At 55.5% G+C, this 19,521-nt stretch overlaps 5 protein-coding genes across 6 annotated transcripts; 3 read left to right on the top strand and 2 right to left on the bottom strand.

Annotated features, from left to right (window-relative positions):
- Window positions 1–1,686: 1,686 nt before the first annotated feature.
- On the bottom strand, window positions 1,687–2,049 carry JDV02_010135 (uncharacterized protein; the record flags this gene model as incomplete). Its single annotated transcript, XM_047991853.1, has 1 exon — window positions 1,687–2,049. One exon carries the CDS (start codon window positions 2,047–2,049, stop codon window positions 1,687–1,689), a length of 363 nt encoding a protein of 120 aa, XP_047847866.1.
- Window positions 2,050–2,519: 470 nt separating this feature from the next.
- On the top strand, window positions 2,520–4,681 carry JDV02_010134 (uncharacterized protein). Of its 2 annotated transcripts, XM_047991851.1 has the most exons (3): window positions 2,520–3,257; window positions 3,331–3,763; window positions 3,826–4,681. In XM_047991851.1, the coding sequence occupies exons 1-3, from the start codon at window positions 3,078–3,080 to the stop codon at window positions 4,539–4,541; spliced, it is 1,329 nt and encodes a 442-aa protein (XP_047847864.1). In that variant the 5' UTR covers window positions 2,520–3,077; the 3' UTR covers window positions 4,542–4,681. The 2 variants fall into 2 exon arrangements, with proteins under 2 accessions (XP_047847864.1, XP_047847865.1); XM_047991852.1 differs by having other exon boundaries at window positions 2,520–3,763.
- Window positions 4,682–12,661: 7,980 nt separating this feature from the next.
- Window positions 12,662–14,803, top strand: JDV02_010133 (Pantothenate kinase). Its single transcript, XM_047991850.1, has 3 exons — window positions 12,662–13,105; window positions 13,179–13,461; window positions 13,524–14,803. Exons 1-3 carry the CDS (start codon window positions 12,791–12,793, stop codon window positions 14,339–14,341), a joined length of 1,416 nt encoding a protein of 471 aa, XP_047847863.1. The 5' UTR covers window positions 12,662–12,790; the 3' UTR covers window positions 14,342–14,803.
- JDV02_010132 (uncharacterized protein) lies at window positions 14,672–15,700 on the bottom strand. Its single transcript, XM_047991849.1, has one exon. It carries the CDS (start codon window positions 15,554–15,556, stop codon window positions 14,978–14,980), a length of 579 nt encoding a protein of 192 aa, XP_047847862.1. The 5' UTR covers window positions 15,557–15,700; the 3' UTR covers window positions 14,672–14,977.
- A 143-nt stretch (window positions 15,701–15,843) lies between these two features.
- JDV02_010131 (uncharacterized protein) lies at window positions 15,844–17,288 on the top strand. Its single transcript, XM_047991848.1, has 4 exons — window positions 15,844–16,421; window positions 16,487–16,563; window positions 16,643–16,860; window positions 16,923–17,288. Exons 1-4 carry the CDS (start codon window positions 16,042–16,044, stop codon window positions 16,989–16,991), a joined length of 744 nt encoding a protein of 247 aa, XP_047847861.1. The 5' UTR covers window positions 15,844–16,041; the 3' UTR covers window positions 16,992–17,288.
- Window positions 17,289–19,521: the final 2,233 nt, after the last annotated feature.

Here is a 19,521-nt window from a genome sequence, read left to right as displayed (position 1 = left end):
GCCACCAAGGCAGTTGACCGAGCTCCTTAATCTAGCATGTCGGATCGTTAAATGTGCTGCGCATGTAACACAATCCACGCGCCCATGCATATGCCTCGATAGCCGAGGCGGCGATCTTATACAAGCGTGGATCAAGCATAGATGTGTTTTTACCCTTATCGGCCCGCGCGCCACAGTCACTTGCCTGTTTCGGTGGCTGTCCATCTGCCGTTTGCTGGACGTATGGCACGGGGAAGAACCCACACGATTTGAGATGAGGAACCATACTGGACAAGAGGGAAACCTTCCCCCTCGAGTTGGCGTCATATGTGCTCGTGATTCGGCTGCGCGCGACGAACGTCACGTCTTGCCCCGTCGCTCCCGAAGCTAGTCTTCGCCGTCCGAAGCAATATCCCACACCTCACGGATGCGTCAAAAGATCTTTTGGTATTCAACTTGACGATACCTTCAGTAAGCCCGGTAGTCGGGAGTCAGACAGTCAAGATCGCATCATTGCACGTGGTATTTGCGGCTGTTGGTACATGGGAAACTGTGATATTAAAAGCTGCGCTCTAGTCGCTAAGCAATTCCAAAGCTAGATGACGACGCTAAGTTCCCCATGAGCAAGTGGCCATGTGGAACGTCTTGTGTGGGAGGAATACGGCGTCTGATCTGCGACCGCGAGGTTCTTAGAGCCTGTCACCATCCCTTGTCGTAGTCGAGCTTGCGGAGTTTTTGATAAAAACGACCGGGCTGCGATTTAGCCAAGGTCGAGTCTGTGCGCTCTAGATGACCCAGAGTGTCTCATGAAAGTGGCTGACATTGTGTTCAGCAGGGTGTTAAACAGGTTTCGGCAGATTGTTCACCTGAGTCATTGGTGGCGCCGCGCCCCCTCTGCCACATTCTAACTTACCATTTGATCCAGCCCATCAAGCCACGACTCTTGCCCTGGTCCCAAGATCTCGTTGGGATTTGCGGACAATGCGGAGTGGCACCTCCCAAGACCAACATGAGGCTCCTGCAGCTTCCTGGGCCCAGGAACGAGGTTGATCGACCGAACATGGCACATCATTTTGGAAAAACTGCCCGGTGGGTTGAAGAAAGGGAGGTAGCCCTGCAAGCCAAACGGTGCCGTGTGCCTGAGTTTTATGCGCCCTGTTGCAATGACCGGTCGACATTCTCAGGCCTGAGCTGCTGGGTACCATGCCAACATCGACGCCACGAGTACGCTGTTTCGTTTTCGTAGGACGCCAACGGCTGATGTCGCCATCTGCTTGTTATCGTGCAACGACCATGGCAACCTGGTCACGTCTATTTCCGGCAGTCCCACTCGTTTGTGTAAGAATCCACCATGAGTCCGCCGGGGGCCAAAGACACTCTGAACAAACACTTCGATATCCCTGTTTCTGACGATCTGTTGGGGGCCGTGGGAACAGCTGCCTGGTCCATGGTGCTTTTTGACGGCTGTTATGGATGGCGAAGCGTAGCCTTTCATCGGCTGTGCTAAGATTGATGGAGAAGCGCTGTTGGTGTCCTGCCAGCTGTGGAATAAGCAATGAAGCAGCATTAAATCCGATGCGCCGAGTCCAGACGTCTTGCTCGCCTGCGGCACTGTAGCTATGAAGTGCTACCTACATACATACTTTACTTGCTAGCACGATTCTGCAACATCCCGCGCGAAGCTAACAAGGTAACGTGCATGCTGCACTAACGAAGGCGCGCCCGGTCCAAGGGTTGCGGACCTGTCTCGACTCCTTCGCCTGGTCGTAGCAGGAAAGGTGTCAAGGTGAAGAAGAAAAACTTGACGGCCAACACCACAACCAAAACAGGCGGGACCAGCCGCACTCGTCCAATCGTTTGCGTGGCATCGTCCTCGGCGTGGAGCGAGACCTTGCGCCCTGCATAGGCCGCCGCTGGAGTTTTACTAGTATCAATGGTGTTCGCGGCACGCAAAGCCTCGAAGCCGCCCGCGAGATCGCAGCTTGCGCGCGGACCGTGCGCGCGAAAACATTGACGGCGTGCAGCAGCAGCAGCAGCAGCAGCAGCAGCCAAAAGCCTCTGCCATTTCATTTCTTTTTCCGATTGCCAATAGCTCGTCCAGCCAAGCGGGCGGGCTGCAGGGCCAAAAAAAATACACGACAAGTTGGTCCGCGCGTCTCCTTACCCTTGAAGCCGTGAACCGAGGTGGCGTGCGGCTGGGTGCGACCAAAGCTGGAAGGCGTCGGCGACCAAAGGTGACCAACCCCCTGGTCGGCGTGCGTGCGTGCCTCTGTCAAAATGATGGATGGGGATGGGGGGGCGCTAATAGCTTGACGTGCGATTTATTCGCGCGGGCTATCCGATCTGGATCGGGGCGCTGTGGAAAGATCACCAACAGGAGTCAACACTGTTTGAACAACACTTGAACACTTCAACACGGTTCAACGCCGAGTGATCCCTGTACTGTAGGCGCAGTCTTTGGCAATAAATGGTCTGGCGTCCGCGAGCCCGAGCCCTTGCTCTCTCGTCTTCTCATGGTACTTCGTATCGCCCTGTCCAATCCTCTCACCACCCTCACGACTAGCGTCGGCGGCGCCATCCATCTCATCTGCAAGGAAGGAAACTACTAGTACTAACTATGTATACGGAACCGCTCCGCCCCACCGGCCCGTGACCCTATCGGTCTGCGCAGGCATGCACGGCTCCTGGGCATTCACTGTGGCGGTCCTGTGGCAGCCACGATGCTGGGATACTTACACCATGACCCTGGGAGGCCAGGCCTCGCTCTGGTGGGCGTGGCACGCCGACCCAGCCAGCCTCGTCACACTAAGTTACAGGTTGAGGGAAGCTTGGACGGGACCGGAAGCAGGAGGCAGAGTTCCTGCTCACACAGGTACTTTATGCATTGATGCCCCTACCTTGCCTCGATCAGGAAACGACTTCGTCAACGGCCTCTTTGTCTTTCACGGAAGCTGGCGAGTGATACGGTGGCTGTCTTCTTCCCTTGACAACCTTGAACCGATCAAACCCTCCTCACTTGCATCCGACCTCAGTGTTGGACTGTGCTCCGTTACTCAGACCTGGTTTCATACACTCCCTTCGAGGGGCCAAGGTGCACAATGCCTGGATTATTTTCGCTCACATACACCCGGCCCAAGCGAGTGGCATCACTCGAGGGTCGTGGGTCGGCTGAGGATGTCAGGAGCGATGGCTCTGTGCGCTCCGGCCAGTCTGGCTCTTCATCCGGCATTCCAGACTCCCTGGCCTTCGACAACATTATGAACGGTGGCACCTGTCCAGTACGTATCTGAGAATTGAGGGATGGTTCATGCTATGGACCTTGAGACCTGACCCGTGTTTCCCCTCGTCTAGCCCATGACAGTTCGCGACTTCATGAACTACCTCGTGTACGTTGAGCACTCAGCCGAGAACCTGCAATTCTGGCTGTGGTACAAGGACTACGTCAAGCGTTTCAACTCCGCGGATACGACGGACATGGCGCTTGCCCCGGAGTGGACGCAGGCCATGGAGGACGATGCCATCGCCAAGATCCGAAAGGAGCACGCAGAGAAGCTGCGTCCGGAGGCCAAGGCTGCCGAGATCTTCAAAGGGACCGACTTCGAGAAGCAAACGCCCGACACGTCAGGCGGGAACCCCTTCAATACTCCGCCCCGAACGCCACATAGCGGGACAGGCGATCAATCGTCGCTTCACTCGAGCCCACCTACTATGCCCTCCTTCGCGCCGTCGAGCTACAAATCTCATGCCGCCGATGCGTTCACCTCTGCCGGGGTTAAGCAGCCATGTAGGTCTCGAGGAATGACCACGGCTTGGATGATCACCCCCGTCACTGACAGTCTCGCGCAGTCACAATTCAACCATTCCGCGAAGAGATAGACAGAATCATCTCGACTTACATCGTGGAAGGGGCGCCTCGACAGCTCAATCTCTCTGCCTGGGAGCAAAAGGCGGCAATCCATGCACTCGCCTATACTACTCATCCTAGTGCTCTCAAAGGTCTTTTCAAGACTGTCGATTCGTCACTCCGCCGACAAGCCCACCCAAATTTTGTGCGCTGGTCGATATGCAACGGCAATCCTGCCCGCGTCTTCTTTGCCCGCGCGCTCGGCATAGGCTTGATTGTTGGGGGCTTGATCATGGGCGTTCTCCTCACGCTCAGCAAGCTCGGCAGAGGTTACCGTGCCCTGTCAGCCATCGCTCTGGTCCTGGGCATCAGCACGCTCGTCGCCGCGTACAAGGGCATGTGTGTGGTTCTCCATGGTATGCACCATCGCCACGTCCGACCCTGGGAACTGTTTGTCCAAGACGATGGCGAGGATCTCGGGAAAAGCAGCTTCGACTCGTTTGGCTCCCAGAACAGCTACGAGGATGAGCCCTGGGTCGTCAAGTACGAGCGCAGGAACGTGATTCGCAAGGTCTTTGATCGAGAGGTCTGGATCCAGGAACCTGCGCTGCGGCAGATTCAGGACACAATCTTCGTGCAGGCCATACTAGCATCACTGGTTCTGGGAGGTATTGTGACGGCGATATTTGTCGCCGTGCCGGGCGGTAATCTGATGTGATGACGGTAGTGTATTTTTGTGGACAGAGGGTTGTCTTTTGTTGCGCAACGGTCTGTCCCTCAGGTGAACTATGCTCTCCTTTAGGCTGGCGAGACGCGACAGGTCAGCAATCGATGTCTGCTCTTCGCCATATACATGTACAATATACAGATTAATGATGGAAAGCGCTGTTGTGCCCACCGACTCGGGCGGGACGTGCCGCCGCTTTTGGTGGTCTGGACAGTGAGGGGCAGGCACAGCTCACAAAGTAATGTTATTATGTACCTGCCTCGGGTGCGCTTATGTAATAGATCGATCACATAGAATGGTGGATAGTCAGGTAGGAGCAAAAGGTGTCACTGTATTCGTAACAAGACCAAAGCTTGAGTCTCAAGCTTTCTACGCGACCCGTGGCACGTACGGAGTAGGTATCGAATCGCTATCGACCACGTGACGGGGCGCTGTGGCCTGATGCCCGGGGCGCGCCCGACATGGCGGGGCGGCGACCCAGCGGCCTTGCAGCTTACCTATCTGTCAGCTGAGACGCCCCACGCTAGGGGCCTCCCCGGCAGAACCGAACTCTCGCCCTCCTCTCCTACCTTGCAAGCAGAAGACAGGAGTCCGTTTCTTGATACTGCACGCTTTGGCGACTTTCTTCAAAAATCCGCTCAAGGCGAGAAGAAAAAGTGAATAATTACAAAATCAGCTTCTCTTAATGCCAAACAGCGTGCAATCTACAATTAATCCTCTCTAGGTCTCTAGGATCTTTTAAATATATAGACCTTTTTTCCCTTGGTATACCAGATGCTAATTCGTCAGTAGGGCTCAGGTGCCAAGGCGTTGCGGCAACTTGCTTGTGTGCTCAGCCGCCATGGCAGCTCATCGACAATGAAGCCGGACGTTTACTTTCGTGCTACATGAGCCATATATTCTATACAGAGGCCGGTGCTCCACGGTGTGGGCTCAGCCGTCGTACAGAAATGTATTCAGCTTCGCTGCACGGTGGCCGCGTGCCCGCCGTAGGCCGGGCCTTTCACCGACAGACATGAACGGCGCCAATATATAATTTGCAAGCGAAGACGGGCCGAAAGACGTGAAGCTACGCAGCGGAAGCTCTCTTGCGGACGCATACGGAGCAAGTTAGATGCCTGTGCCGACGAATGCCATTGTGCTCCGAAGCGCCATGAAATTGGCCCACTCAACACGGACCATCCAGGGCGTTGCTAAACGCTGTGAGCAAGCTCTCAGACAAACACCCGCCTCGCGAATATAGAGCTCTGCAGCGGGCACATGTCGATGTGCCTGGAACGCCAACCCAAGCACGACTGGACGCTCCATGCAATTAGGACGAGCTTATCCAGCCGTCTGCTAAGTCCTCAGATGCTGGGATATATGCCTCGAATTGGTCCAAGCAGTGGATGCCGGTGACGTTATCCAGACTCCTAGCGGAGCACAGCATTTCTTGGTATGGTGCAGTGCTATATCGTGCATCGCGTTGAGGTTGCAATGGAACCGACGTCTGCGACTTCAATTTCGGCTGTTTGCTACCTTTTCACCGCTCTGGCAGCCGTGCATTCACTCGTTCACTTCCGGATGTTACTTCTTCAGCTACATACTGGCAATCGCAAACAAACAGCAGGCCTGAGTCATGTGCTATGCTCAGTGTCTCTGTGCGCAACAGCCAGAAACCTACCAAGTCCAGGTCCAAATGTGGGTGCTAGTAACACCCATCATTCAGCCATGGAAGGGTCTCGGAGCGAATCCCCTCCCCAACATTATCTTCCACTCTTGTCCCTCTGCACACATGGCTGGTAGGATCCTCAACCCGGAACGAAACGATCGTCCCGTAAATGCTTCTCGGATGAGTGCCGTCCTCATGCTGTTTACGGAGCTGCTGCTCTGCTTTCCAGATTGCTTGCTCGGTTAGCCCCCTGAGGTCCATCAACTGAACGAATAAACAGAATTTCGCCCTCCACGGCCTGCCTCTCCCAGTCTCCTTTAAGATCATCCACATCCTCTAGTCCAACCTCGATGATGTCGTCCTCACCGTCCTCCTCGTCTCTCGCCCTCTCCATCGATGACCAATGACGCACGTTCGACAGCCGAGACTTCTCGATGCGCTTATTTGATAGCCACTCGTGGCGGAGTTTGCGGTATTCGATCGCGCAGACCTATTCACCAGGGGCTACAAAACGCGTATGTGCTCCATCCAGCCTTTATTTTTAAGAGCCGACGCTAGGATCGATCATGGGCCCAAAAGGCGCGACAACTCCGGTCGCGGCCAGAGATAAGCTAACGGGGATCTCAGCATGACCACCGGCGCTCTGCCCAGCCGTAGATTCGTGGCTTATGCTTGCATCCGTAACGGTATGAATGCCAACAATCAAGTATATATCGCGACCTCGATCGATAGCGCGCTCGATCCAGGTTCGGGTAGCCGGTAAGCGCGTTGCTTCGTCGAACCACACCGCGGAGTTATCCAGAGTATACATCCTAAACTGGCCCGTGGTCACACGCACTTCTGATTTGCCGATCTTTAATAAACGGGTAGAGAATAGTGAAGTAAGAGTTAAACGAAAGCTAGCGTCGTACGCAGCATGATGCTCCCCGGTATACGCAGAGCGCGTTGAAGTTAACGTGACTAGCGGCGTATCGGAAGAAGGATCATGGTAATGCTGATGGGGGTACTCAACGTTGGTGATGAAGCGCCCTAGCTGACGGAGCTCCGGGGCAGAAGCAGCTGCGACGGGACGACGCTGACCCTCATTTTGCGTTGTGCTAGCTTTGTCCAACGTCGTGGTATGGTAGATTCTAGGGTACTAAATACGCAATGCGTGAGGCCTCCGAAGGCTATATTTAGAGCGCATGCCACGTAAAGACAAACTTCAGGCATCTTCGATTGGGAGGTTGCCTCGCGGGTGATTCCATTGTACGTGCATCGCCTTGCGCTTAGCTGCAGGAACAAGCGCCAATCAGCCAGAGATTCCATTCGTACCTAACCACTCAGCCACTACGGAGTACGTCTGGGCGGCTTGTGGCTAGGACCAGTTGTTGCCTAGCCGTGACAACAGCGCCCGATGAGTTATAAATTAGGCGCATGCTCCGGAGCGACGCCAACTCCGCACCATAAGTCATTACAATGGACGACTACCACATTGCGCAGCAGCTACGGGTAAATGATGACATTCGACAATGTCTTTTTGCCCTTGCCATCGACGCATATCGCGAATTTACACGATTTAGACACACAGAGCACATAAACATGGCAGTGTCGCTTGCCAGGGGAAGCATTGACCTAAAACAAGGCGACGAACGTCGCTCAATAAAACGATTGAACAACCTTGGGGTCTTCCTGGTGTGTCGGTACGAGCGGACAGGCCAGATGGCCGACCTAGAGGAAGCCATCGCGGTAGCTAGACAAGCGGTCGGCTCAACACCAACCGACCATCCCGACCGCGCAGCTTATTTAAACACCCTTGCAGATCATCTTGAGAGGCGATATAAGCGGACAGGTGAGATAGCTAATATAGGAGAAGCTATCGCGGTAGCTAGACAAGCGGTCGAGGCGATGCTAGCCGACCATTCCGACCGCGCAGATAGGTTTAATAGCCTTGCAACTAAGCTTGAGAGGCGGTATGAGCAAACAAGCCAGATAGCTGACCTAGAAGAAGCTATTACGTTAGCTAGACAAGCAGTCGATGCAACGCTAGCCGACCATCCCGACCGCGAAGATAGGCTCGATAACCTTGCAAATAAGCTTCAGAGGCGGTATAGGTGTATAGGTCGGATAGCCGACCTAGAGGAAGCCCTTATCATAGCCAGACAAGTGGTCGGGGCGATACCACCCGATCATCCCTTTTGCGCACGTTATTTAAATAACCTTGGAAGTAAGCTTCAGAGCCGATATGAGCGGATAGGCCAGATAGCCGATCTAGAGGAAGCTATCGTGGTAGCTAGACAAGCGGTCAGCTCGACGCCAACCGACCATCCCGACCGCGTAACTTATTTAAGTAACCTTGGAAATACGCTTCAGAGGCGGTATAAGCAAACAAGCCAGATAGATGACCTAGAAGAAGCTATTACGTTAGCCAGACAAGCAGTCGACGCAACACTAGCCGATCATCCCGACCGCGCAGGTCAGTTGAGCGATCTTGGAATTGGGCTTCAGAGCCGGTATGAGCGAATAGGCCAGATAGCCGACCTAGAGGAAGCTATCGCGGTAGCTAAACAAGCAGTCGCCTCGACGCCAGCCGACCATCCCGACCGCGCAGGTAGGGTTATGAACCTTGCAAATCAGCTTGGGTGGCAGTTTGAGCGGACACGCCAGATAGCCGACTTTGAGGAAGCTTTCTCGTGTCTCCACGCGGCTTGGGCTTGTCAAACAGCTATTCCTTTCCATCGAGTCCAAGCCGCTGCCCGCTGTCTTCCACTCCTCGCTATACAGTCGAAGTTTGAACCCGCCATCCAGCTAGGCTTGGCCGTCCTCGACCTCCTGCCGGTGGTCAACACTAAGATACTGGATCGCTGCGACCAGCAATTCGTCATGTCAACTTTCGCTGGCATTTCCAACGATCTCTGCGCTTGCTTTCTTGCGGCTGGTCAGCCTGAAAGCGCTCTCGAGAATCTCGAAAGAGGTCGCGCTGTCATTGTCGGCCAGCTTGTCGACAGCCGGGACGACTTGTCATCTCTGCAACGCGATCACTACGATATTGCTTGCCGTTATGAACTTCTCCGAGACAAGATTAACGAAACAGCCGGCGACCGTAAGCAGGGCCCACTTCGCGTACAAGCAGAGAACCAGCGTCGGGAAGCCATAGTTGAACTTGATAATTGTATCAAGGAGATCCGGGGACTTGCTGGCCACGAGCGCTTCTTGCTCGGTCAGACGGTGTCCGAGATGCAGAAGTGTGCTATAGGCGGTACTATAGTGGTCGTTAACATCACTGATTTTCGAAGCGACGCCATTCTTGTCTCCCAGACTACTCTTCGGACGCTTAGCCTATCACGGCTACTCGCGTCGGACGCACAGTCCTGGCTCAGCAGGAGGTGGACAGGGCGAGAAGTAGCTAGATCAGAGCGGGCGGAGAAGAACGCGGAGTACCTCGAGTACCTTTTCTGGCTATGGGATGTGTGTGTCAAGCCCGTTCTTGACACAGTCGATACAGACCAGACGCCAGACGCGCTGCCGCGGATATGGTGGATAGGCACGGGGCTCGGTAGCTCGATGCCGTTTCATGCTGCCGGGATGCATTCTTCGGAATCTACGGATAACGCATTCACTAGGGCTATCTCATCATACAGCCCATCCATCAAAACTCTTGCATATGCCCATCATCGGGCTAACAAGACGAAGGGCACGCAGGCCTCGTTTCTGATCGCCACCATGCCGACCACGCCGGCCGATGCTTTACGCCATGGCGTAGGCAAGCTGTGTGACCTTCCTGGCGTTATGACAGAGGAGAAGCACGTCACAGAGCTATTGGCAGGGAATATACCTATGCAATCACTCAAGTCTCCGAGTGTAGCACAAGTAGTCGACAGGATGCGAGACTGCACTATCGCACACCTTGCCTGCCACGGCTTTACGGACCATACAGACCCGTCGAGCAGCGGCTTGATCTTGCAAAAACAAGATAAGCAGGGGCTGACGCAAGACAGACTGACAGTACGGCTGGTGTCGGAGCTGAATCTAGCTAACGCCCACATAGCCTATTTGTCGGCCTGCTCGACGGCGGAGAACAAGACGGCGCGGCTGTCGGATGAGGTGATTCACGTGGTGAGTGGGTTCCAGGTGGCGGGGTTTCCGCATGTGGTGGGCTGTCTGTGGCCGTCGCTCGATAGGGTTTGCGTGGAAGTTGCAGGTGGGTTCTATCGGGCACTGCTCAGGCAACAGAGGGAGGTAATTGCTTGGGACGGGCGAGAGGTGGCTTGTGCGGTTAGGGAAGCAGTGATGGCGGTGCGAGAGGTGGACATGGACACGCCGTTGAGTTGGGCGCAATTCGTGCACTTCGGAGCGTAGTCACTGCATCAGAGCTCAGTTTGTTGGCGTAATAGTGCAGATCCCGGACCAGAAAACTGCAAAACGCAAAAAAGAGTGGAGGGAAGCCAGGGTGCGATGACATTCGAAGGACATAAAAGGGTAGTCAGGGCCCCTAATATCAGATGGATATGCATGTCAATTAGCTTCTTCATGGCCTTTGTCATGAGCTTCGTGGTCATCTTGGTTATGATGCTTCTTTAGTTACGAGAATGAGGACTCTGGTTTTCCTCCTACTTTCTGAGATGGCCGTAGTTGCCTCTCTTGTTCTATTTTGCATTTGACTAACACGACGGGATAGATCTTGCGCCACCCAACTCTCAGCTTACGGCTCGTGGAGAGCTTTTCCAGAGCGAGGCTACTCGATTCTGGCCTCCCACGTATTCGACGGCCAGCAGGACATCCGCTGCGCTTGACCTTTGGTGTGTTCTTTCGTCCTCAACAAACTAGATGTTGGGCGCCTTAAAAGGGCGAGACGAAGCTCGACGTAGCGCTAGTTATAGTTATCCGTTATAGTTCGTCTTCCTAAGCCGTATTTTATACGACGATCCATACCTAGGAAATAGCTCTAGGCATCTTCCACTCTAATTATATCTCCCCTCCCGTCTTGCCGCCAATTAGTAAGTTACCGTGCTACACTTAACATAGCGCTTTCCGGATATCCCTCTCCTCTAGGCAGTGTCGCCGAAGATCAAGCCGCCCAGGGCCATTAGAGCACTCTCGGCGACCCCGAAGTTAGCCCAACTCCGCGACATATAGGTTCTCGGTAGGCTAGAGCATAGTCTTGATCTCCAACCCCAGCGAGACGCTCTTTATCCGGAGTAGAGAAAGAGTCGACTAGCCACTCCTGGCTAATGCTAAGCCATCCTAGGAGCGGAACTATCGACGCTCATCAGTCTTAGCGTCGAGAACGAGACCAAGTTGGAACGCTGCCTCGATCTACCCCACGGATCTCCACGAGTAACTAGCAAGAGGAGTCGACTATTATCACACTTTTCAAGGTAGCATTGCGCACTAGGAAGTGCCAGCCCCAGACAACGCCGGACCGGGAACCCCAGGGACAAAAGTTCCCTCCCTCTCCTCCCCTAGTTTCTGACAACGTATTATCTCAATGCGCAGCACGACGCCTATTTCAGCTAGTAAGGGGAATCGACTACGGCAGGTCGTAGCCGCGCAGAAACGCGGCTCTAGCCAGCCGTCGGCGCAGTCGGGCATTCACGGCACTTTCTCCATTGGCTAGGTTGCGATCACCCCCCTCTAAGCCACAACAGGGGCGGTTACCGACCTTTCGAACACGGAAACAAGGGGCGCTGACCGAGTAAAGCGAGGGGCGTTAGAAGGAGTGCGCGATATTACGCGTGCGTGCGTGCTCCAGGCAGACCCTATGCATATTAGCAGAAAGTCTTACTATTTTAGAAGCTCGAAGAAGAGAGCCAGCTCAAGTCAAATCAAGGCGATAAGGGGAGGAGCACTTACGGCATACATCGAGGGCAGGGCGGTGGCAGACCCAGCCGTGTGTAGGATTGGCTGGTCTCTGAGCCGAGATAACGAGTTCCGAGTAAAGGAATCAGGCGTATACGCAAATGAAGAAGAGACAAGAATACGAAGACTAGGCGTCCAATAGATCTAAAGAAAATAGGAGAAGAGAAGTCGAGTATATAAGGCGATAGAGAGCGTAGAGGTTAGCGTATTTATACGGCGACCAGAGATAGAAGGGCAAGGCCGGGGGGTCGAGCCCAATAGCGACGACGGCGCTTTACCCGATCGGGATACCTCTATCCCCGGTGGGTGTAACAGCGTATCCCGGAATACAATACCAAGTACGAAGTACTTCCCATATAAATGGACGCGACCCTGTGACCCGTTTTCGTGGCGTGTCTTCACTGCAGCCGCAAGCGACGATGGCGGGATGGGAGTCCGGGACTCTGTGAATGAGTGGAGGAGGAGTGGGCGCGTTGGCCAAGATCCAGGGCAAAAGGCGAGCCCCGACGATCCGTGAGCCTCGGTCAAACGGGAGTTTGGCCCGCTATCGATAAGCCCCGGCCCCTCGTACGTAATAAGCTGTGGCTCAACGCCCCTCCTGAATCTTGCTCAGCCGGACTTACTCGGCCAATATCAATCAACACATTGCGCGCGCCCGGAGATGCGAACGAGCCGTGACGCTACACGATCCGGCCGTGAGCTCAATGCAACACTTTAGCAACTTCCTGCCGCACTGCGCATCCGCATCGATATGAGTCCCGCAGTCGAAAGCCCCGAGCCCCCCGGCTCCGCAGCCGGGCGGCGGGACGTCGCCCATCAAGGTGACCTGCCGGCAGCGCAACTGCCGAGGATGACCATGTCGACTGAGGAGATTGACGATACCATCACAAGACCTGGCAGCGTTAGGATTAATGTCAAGGGGGCATTCATCGTCGATCCAGATACGAGGACGCCGGCGCCTAGAGCCGCCCAGGGGAACGGAGGGAGAGGCAGTCCGACGCATCCCGAAACGAGCGATATTCGGTTGCCATATCACACGGCAGTGGTGAGCCACATCGCCGTTGATGTACGTATATTCCTGTGATTGCGCGGTCTTTATCCACGTGTGTCGCGGTCTAATCGGGATGCTGGCGGTGTAGATTGGCGGCTCCCTCATAAAGCTTGTCTATTTCTCTAGAGAGGCGCATTCGACCGAGCCCGGGGGCCGACTCAATTTCCAGAGTTTCGAGACCGATCGTGTGGACGACTGCGTCGAGTTGATGAAGAACCTACGGGATAAGCAACTGGAGCTCAATGGCTCGCAGCCCAGCGAGCTCTGCGTCATGGCGACTGGAGGTGGCGCGTACAAGTTCTACGACAAGATTCGCGATGCGCTCGGCGTCGATGTGCTGCGCGAGGATGAGATGGAGTGTCTTATCATCGGTAAGCTTGCCAATGGGCTTGGCGACCATATTTGCGATGCTAACAGGAATGCGCCTACCCAGGACTCGACTTTTTCATCACCGAAATACCGCGCGAGGTCTTCACCTACTCCGAAACAGATCCCATGCACTTCGTCAACCCCCGCGAGGCCATCTACCCGTATCTTCTTGTCAACATTGGCTCGGGAGTGTCCTTCCTCAAGGTCACCGGCCCGCGTTCGTACGAGCGAGTGGGCGGCACGTCATTAGGTGGCGGTACACTGTGGGGATTGTTGTCCCTGCTGACGGGTGCAAACACCTTTGACGAAATGCTGGACCAAGCCGAACATGGCGACAATGCCAGGGTCGATATGTTAGTTGGCGACATTTATGGGACAGATTACGGGAAAATCGGCCTCAAGAGCACAGCAATCGCATCTTCTTTTGGCAAGGTGTTCCGCATGAAGAGTGCTGCCACCAGGGCTGCTGCAGAAAACGCGTCAGGAAGCGCAGACGGACCGGATATCTCGGCAGATGTCGGGTTCACGGACGGCGACATCTCGAGGTCACTACTCTACGCAGTGTCCAACAACATTGGCCAAATTGCCTACTTGCAGTCGCAAATTCACAATCTCTCCGACATATACTTTGGCGGTTCCTTCATCCGCGGCCATCGGCAGACGATGAACACGCTCAGTTATGCCATCAGGTTCTGGAGTAAAGGCGAGAAGCAAGCATACTTTCTGCGCCACGAGGGGTATCTCGGCGCCGTGGGCGCGTTCCTCAAGAGGCAACCAAAGAACTGGGGCAGACGTGCGAGTCTGGAGGGGATGGATGAGCTATTGGAGTGGAGGCGCAACGAGAAGGCGAAGGGGACTCAAACAGGGACAGAAGATCATTAACGGCCATTTGCGGCCAATAAGCTGCCGAGCCGTGGTCAATTAGCGGGCAGAGCATACATGTAAATATCATCTGAAGCATATGACGGCTGGTCTGGATACATTGGGAAGGCATGGTCACGAGTGTGGAGGGTATAGTCGGTGGTTGAAGGTCTCGAATCCCGGCGGCCGGTGGTCCCTGGACCTGGCAAGGCAGGGCCAATGCTTTTTGCAGGGGTTGTTTGCCGCTCTAGCATTGGGATGCTGTACAATAAATTGAATCGACATGACCGTCACGTTGCCTGTGTCGATGGGACAACGTTGAAAGAACGCAGCGAGCCGCGCTATCTTACGGGGGAGGTGATGATTTTCTCAATTTTAACATCCGGGGTATTATAATATATACATCTGTACAACCGATGCATACACGAGCATCGCTCGTCGGCATACGCGTGGAGTTGCCATTTGTATCGCGCCAGTATTGCATGTCCACAAGCCGGCGGGCGGGCCTTGTAGTGGTGGGTTGCAATGTTGTTTGGCGTACATACAAGCGCTTACAGCAGACACACCGCGGTGGCTCAATTGTCTATCAAGCCGGTTGAGTTGGGTGCCGGCCGGCGAGGCAGTGCAGCATGACACAGCGAATAGCAAGGCCGTTGCTCATGATTTCGTAGGCGGCTCGTCCTTCTCGTCTTCGGCTTTAGACTTCTCCGGAAGCGTCGAGTCCATGCCCAGCTTGTCCAACAGCGACTTCATCATGTCCTCCATCTCCTTCTCCGCCTCTGGGTCAAACTTGCCGGGCCTCCGGACCACAGCCTGTGTCCTTTCCCTGAGCTCCTCCACCGAGCAGAGATCAAACGCCCACGATATGCCGCCCGTCAGCATAATGCCGAAGCTCATGACGTTGAGCGTGGCGAGCCCGAGGGCCTGCGTGGCGAGGGCCACGCGATCCGAACCATCGAAGGGCTTCGTGTGGCGGTTGGATGTGTGGAAGGGCGGGAGTGTGTCGAAGCGACGCCGCAGGACGGAGCGCCTGGAGACGGCAATGGAGGCGGCGAGGAAGGAGGCGCCGGCGAAGAAGAGACCGAACTCGCGCACTTGTCGCATCAAGGGTGAATAGGACGCTGTTGAGGAGGTTGGTGGTGATGCTGCTGCTGCTGGGGCGTCTGGTCTGCTCGGCTGAGGGGACGAGGCTGGCTCGCTCCTGCTGGGCGTCATGATGGGCGTGGCGAACAACATGAGGGCCTTCGTGGATGGCTCTTTGATGCCGCGGCCCGTGGTCAATTGAGAGCAAAGTGTTGCGCCGCTGAACGCCCTATGGAGATGGATCGCGGGTGAGGTGAGGTCTGAGTTGAGATGAGAAAAGACCGGTGGTGAGCCATGATTGGTGCCTTGACAACGATGTCAAGCCCGTTCCGAGCGGACCTGGTGGGAGTCCTCAGTGAAACAACAGCGGGCTGCGGCACTGTGCCCCGCTGACCATCGCGCTACTGTACCTCACGTCCCCATGCGCCGTCCAACGTCACCAACCAAACCCGAACGTCGCCGCGGCACCAGCCGAGCACAGACATCCTCTGCTCCGAGGTATCTACTCGTTGATTCTGCTTGAATCGATTCTATGGCTTCCTCGTTTGGCAGCGATCACCCTTTTAAGACCACGTGTTATAGTGCTGTTTTTGAAGGAGACAAGCGCGCGCGCGCAAGAGCTCTCTCCCTGGTGCAGGATGCCCAAGCCCAAAGCTTCATCAAAGCAAAACAAGCCGGGGGGGGCCTCTACGCCTCAGACCCCCTCAACGACGACTGCACCCAACTGGCCTCGATTTAAGCCGACTCTTCCTGTTGTTCCCTTAACTCCAGAGCTACATCCCACGACGGACAAGATAGCTCTGATTCCTTGCTTCTTCCCCAAGTCTCTCTGTCGAGAATACGTCCTGTTCCTCAAGACCCTTCCGCTGCAGACCACGCCGTCGCGGCCGAAGCGCGGCGAAGCCGTACGTGTCAACGATAGGTTCCAGATTGAGGACCAGGCGTTTTCTAGGAGGCTCTGGGAGCAGACTGGCTTGAAGGAGGCGCTCATTGATAATGAGGAGCTGAAAGAGCTATGGTGAGTGATCGTGGACTTTCCTGCCCCCATAGGGGCCAGTCAATTGCTGACTGGGTCGATATCAGGGGAGGCGAACCCGTTGGCCTGAGCCCCAACATTCGAATTTACCGGTACTCCAAGGGCCAATACTTTGATTGTCATTGTTAGTGAACAAAGTCCAGGCATATTCTTCCCGCCCGCTCGATGGCATCACCTTGAAGCTGGCTGACCGAGTGTATAAGACGATGATTACAATACCGTCACACTTCATGCTGAGACGCCCATAGCCGCCAAGACAACGTGGACACTGCTCTTGTACCTTACGTCGGCGGCAGAAGGTTGCGTCGGCGGCGAGACGGTCTTTTATCCACACGACCGAAAACTCCCGTCAGAAGAGATCGCCGTGCCTCTCGACACGGGCATGCTTCTTCTGCACAAGCATGGAGACGACTGTCTACTGGTGGGTTACTTCTCCAAATTTTATCAACGAGAAACGGCGTCGAGACGCTGACAAGAGTACAGCATGAAGGACGGGAGGTAACAGCTGGAGAGAAATGGGTGCTCCGCACGGATTTGTGCGTGAGAAGATGAAGCGTCGCGCTAGTAACATACATACACATGTGCACCTCATCTTGTCCCTTAAGAGATCTAAACCTCGACGGAGGATTGTTCCACGAAGGGCACGGGGACCAGCTAGGCATCGGCTCGCGACGGCGTTGAAACGTGTGCAACAGCAGCAGGGTGTTGACGAGACCGGCGACCTCGGTAACGTGTAGATCAGTTCGCTTAACCCATCATTCAAGAGACCGGTAGGTATCGTGCTCTTGGTATCACGATAAGCAGCTCAAGAGAACCGGGGCGAGCGTCCGCCTCATTGTGCTTACAGACACGGTAGTACAGTGGTGTTGTTCCTAGTCCATAGCGTGGATGTTATCCCTGCCCGGCCGTTTCAAATTTTTGGGGGGGGATGGAAAGGCCGGGCGGCGCCCACAAGCCGTTGTCTCAGCTTATCGACCAACTGCAAACAAGCTGCAACCTCACCAGGAGTTCGCGGTGTCGTATTCTGCAGTTGGGCGAATTCAAGAACGTCGAGGCGGGCGGTCGGTCTCACAAACACTCCTGCAAGTCCTTCGCCAGCGTCTGTACCCGCCTGCGCCACACGTGCGTCTGACTGCATGCAACAATGGGTTGGATATCATGTCTGATCCGTTACGCTCATTGTGCCAAGTTCATGGTTGCCATTCGAGTCTACGGGTCGGACGCTTGGGTTCCCGTGGTTTGGCAATAACAATAGCCTCCCCATCTCACCCGCGCCATTGGGCCTGGCTCCAGCGAAACACTGGGGAAGAGGGGGAAGAAAAGGAAGAAGAAAAAAACAATTCCTGGTCGTTGCGGAGAGGTTCTGTCATGGCGATCTGTTACAAAATTGGTGCCAAGAATGTTCGCCGGCTCCTTGGCTAGGGCGCCGACGGCAGTTCTCAGCCTCTAGCGGCAGAGCATCAGCTGTCCGTAAGAGCAAACCCACCCCAACACCGTCCCTCCAGCGTTGGCGACTTGGGCATCGACAGGCACGAAGTAAGCAAGGCAGGACGCTGCTCCGCGGCGCAATGACGACCAATCGGGCATCATAATGGCGACCATCTTGCAACGAACCAGGCACTGATGACGGGCGCTGCCGAGCTGTATGTACGGAGTAAGTACTAACTAGTATGAAGTACCATGACCTTGAAGCTGCCCCATGTGGCACCAGGGGAAAGAAGGAGGAAGGCGAAATCTGGGCTGACGGGAAAAGCAAGCACCACTTCCAAGGTTGTTTTCCGCGGCAGGGCGCAGCAGTCAGGTACAGCACCAGGTGCCACGTCGCACGCCGAGCTTGCCTTGCCGCTGACCGATGCCCTGGCATCCTGGGTGGGCACATCGGGGAGCGGGTGAGGTGGCATCGTGGCCAGGGTTCGGAGGCCTGAGGGCATGGCGGGCAACAGGTCGTCGGCGAGCGAGCAACGGCAATTGGGCACGATGGAGCTCGGCGCTTCTCGCCAGTGGGCCGTGCGAGCCAGTGAGCGCCGGAGTACGGATCCGGTACTTACGCAGGTACGTACCTAACACGTAGGACGAAGCCACTTCACGCATTGGGCACGCCGGAGTAACAGCCTGGCTAGGCAGCCTTCCGGCTGCTCAAGGGTGGTTCGTGGTTTCAGAAAATGTCTTTATGGCCTTGAAGAGCCCAGCGGCCCCAGATATATCATCAATGGGGCGTCCAGTTTCCCGCGGAGGCTCAGAGACGGACGTGCGATGTCTGCATAGCCTGGCGCCGAGGTCGCGTGCGACAGCACGAGGGTGCGTCACCGTGTTCCCGCATCTGTGCCGTACCTGCAGATGGCAGCCAGTAGTGTTAGCCCTCCACTTGCCAGAAGGGGGCTTGGGGAAAACGGACGTACCAAGTACTAAAGTACTAGTAAGGTATGCGCCACGCCGTTCGCTCATGCTCTAATAAGCCACGGGCACTTGCCGTTGTGCCATGGACGACCTAAGTTTTGTTACCCACTCGGCCCAGTAAACTGGCTCTCCTGTGCTTCGTACCTAGGTATGCGCTCAAGGCCGCCAGGCCGCAGCACGGTAGCACCTGCCTACAGTGCCAAGGACGCCTCCAGCTCGCAGCCAGCGTCGCAACGAGGCGAGCACACCTGTGGACAGTGGCCGGGCCCTTGCAGTCGCGCCGCGAGTGGCATCAGCGACTCCCTGCATCCCCTGTGTCGGCCGCTGCATGCACTAACCAACCCTCAAGGAGAGGGTCCAGGCCCCAAGCCAAAGTGGAAACGCTTCCCGTCAGAACCACAAAACGCCCAAGGACAACCCTGCTGCCGAAGGCTCCGCGACTCAAGAAAACTGGGAGGAAGATGCCGTTCACCACTGCAAAATACTGTACTCCGTACAGTGCTCAGCCCATAGGTTGTTAGTACTAGACCCAAGTACGGGAACGGCGGCGGTGGACCTTGTTGCCTTTGGCGGGAACGGAGTAACTACAGCGGACCTTCGTAGCACGCTCTCGCATGTTGGCCGGGCAGAATGTGTTAGTAGTACTACCTTAGTAGTACCTGAGCGACCCAAGAGGGGGACAGGA

Source organism: Purpureocillium takamizusanense, chromosome 11 (genome assembly GCF_022605165.1).
Source record: "Purpureocillium takamizusanense chromosome 11, complete sequence".
In the NCBI taxonomy this organism is placed as follows: domain Eukaryota; kingdom Fungi; phylum Ascomycota; class Sordariomycetes; order Hypocreales; family Ophiocordycipitaceae; genus Purpureocillium; species Purpureocillium takamizusanense.
Note: the sequence above shows the minus strand (reverse complement) of the source record. Positions and strands in the feature narration are given on the sequence as shown.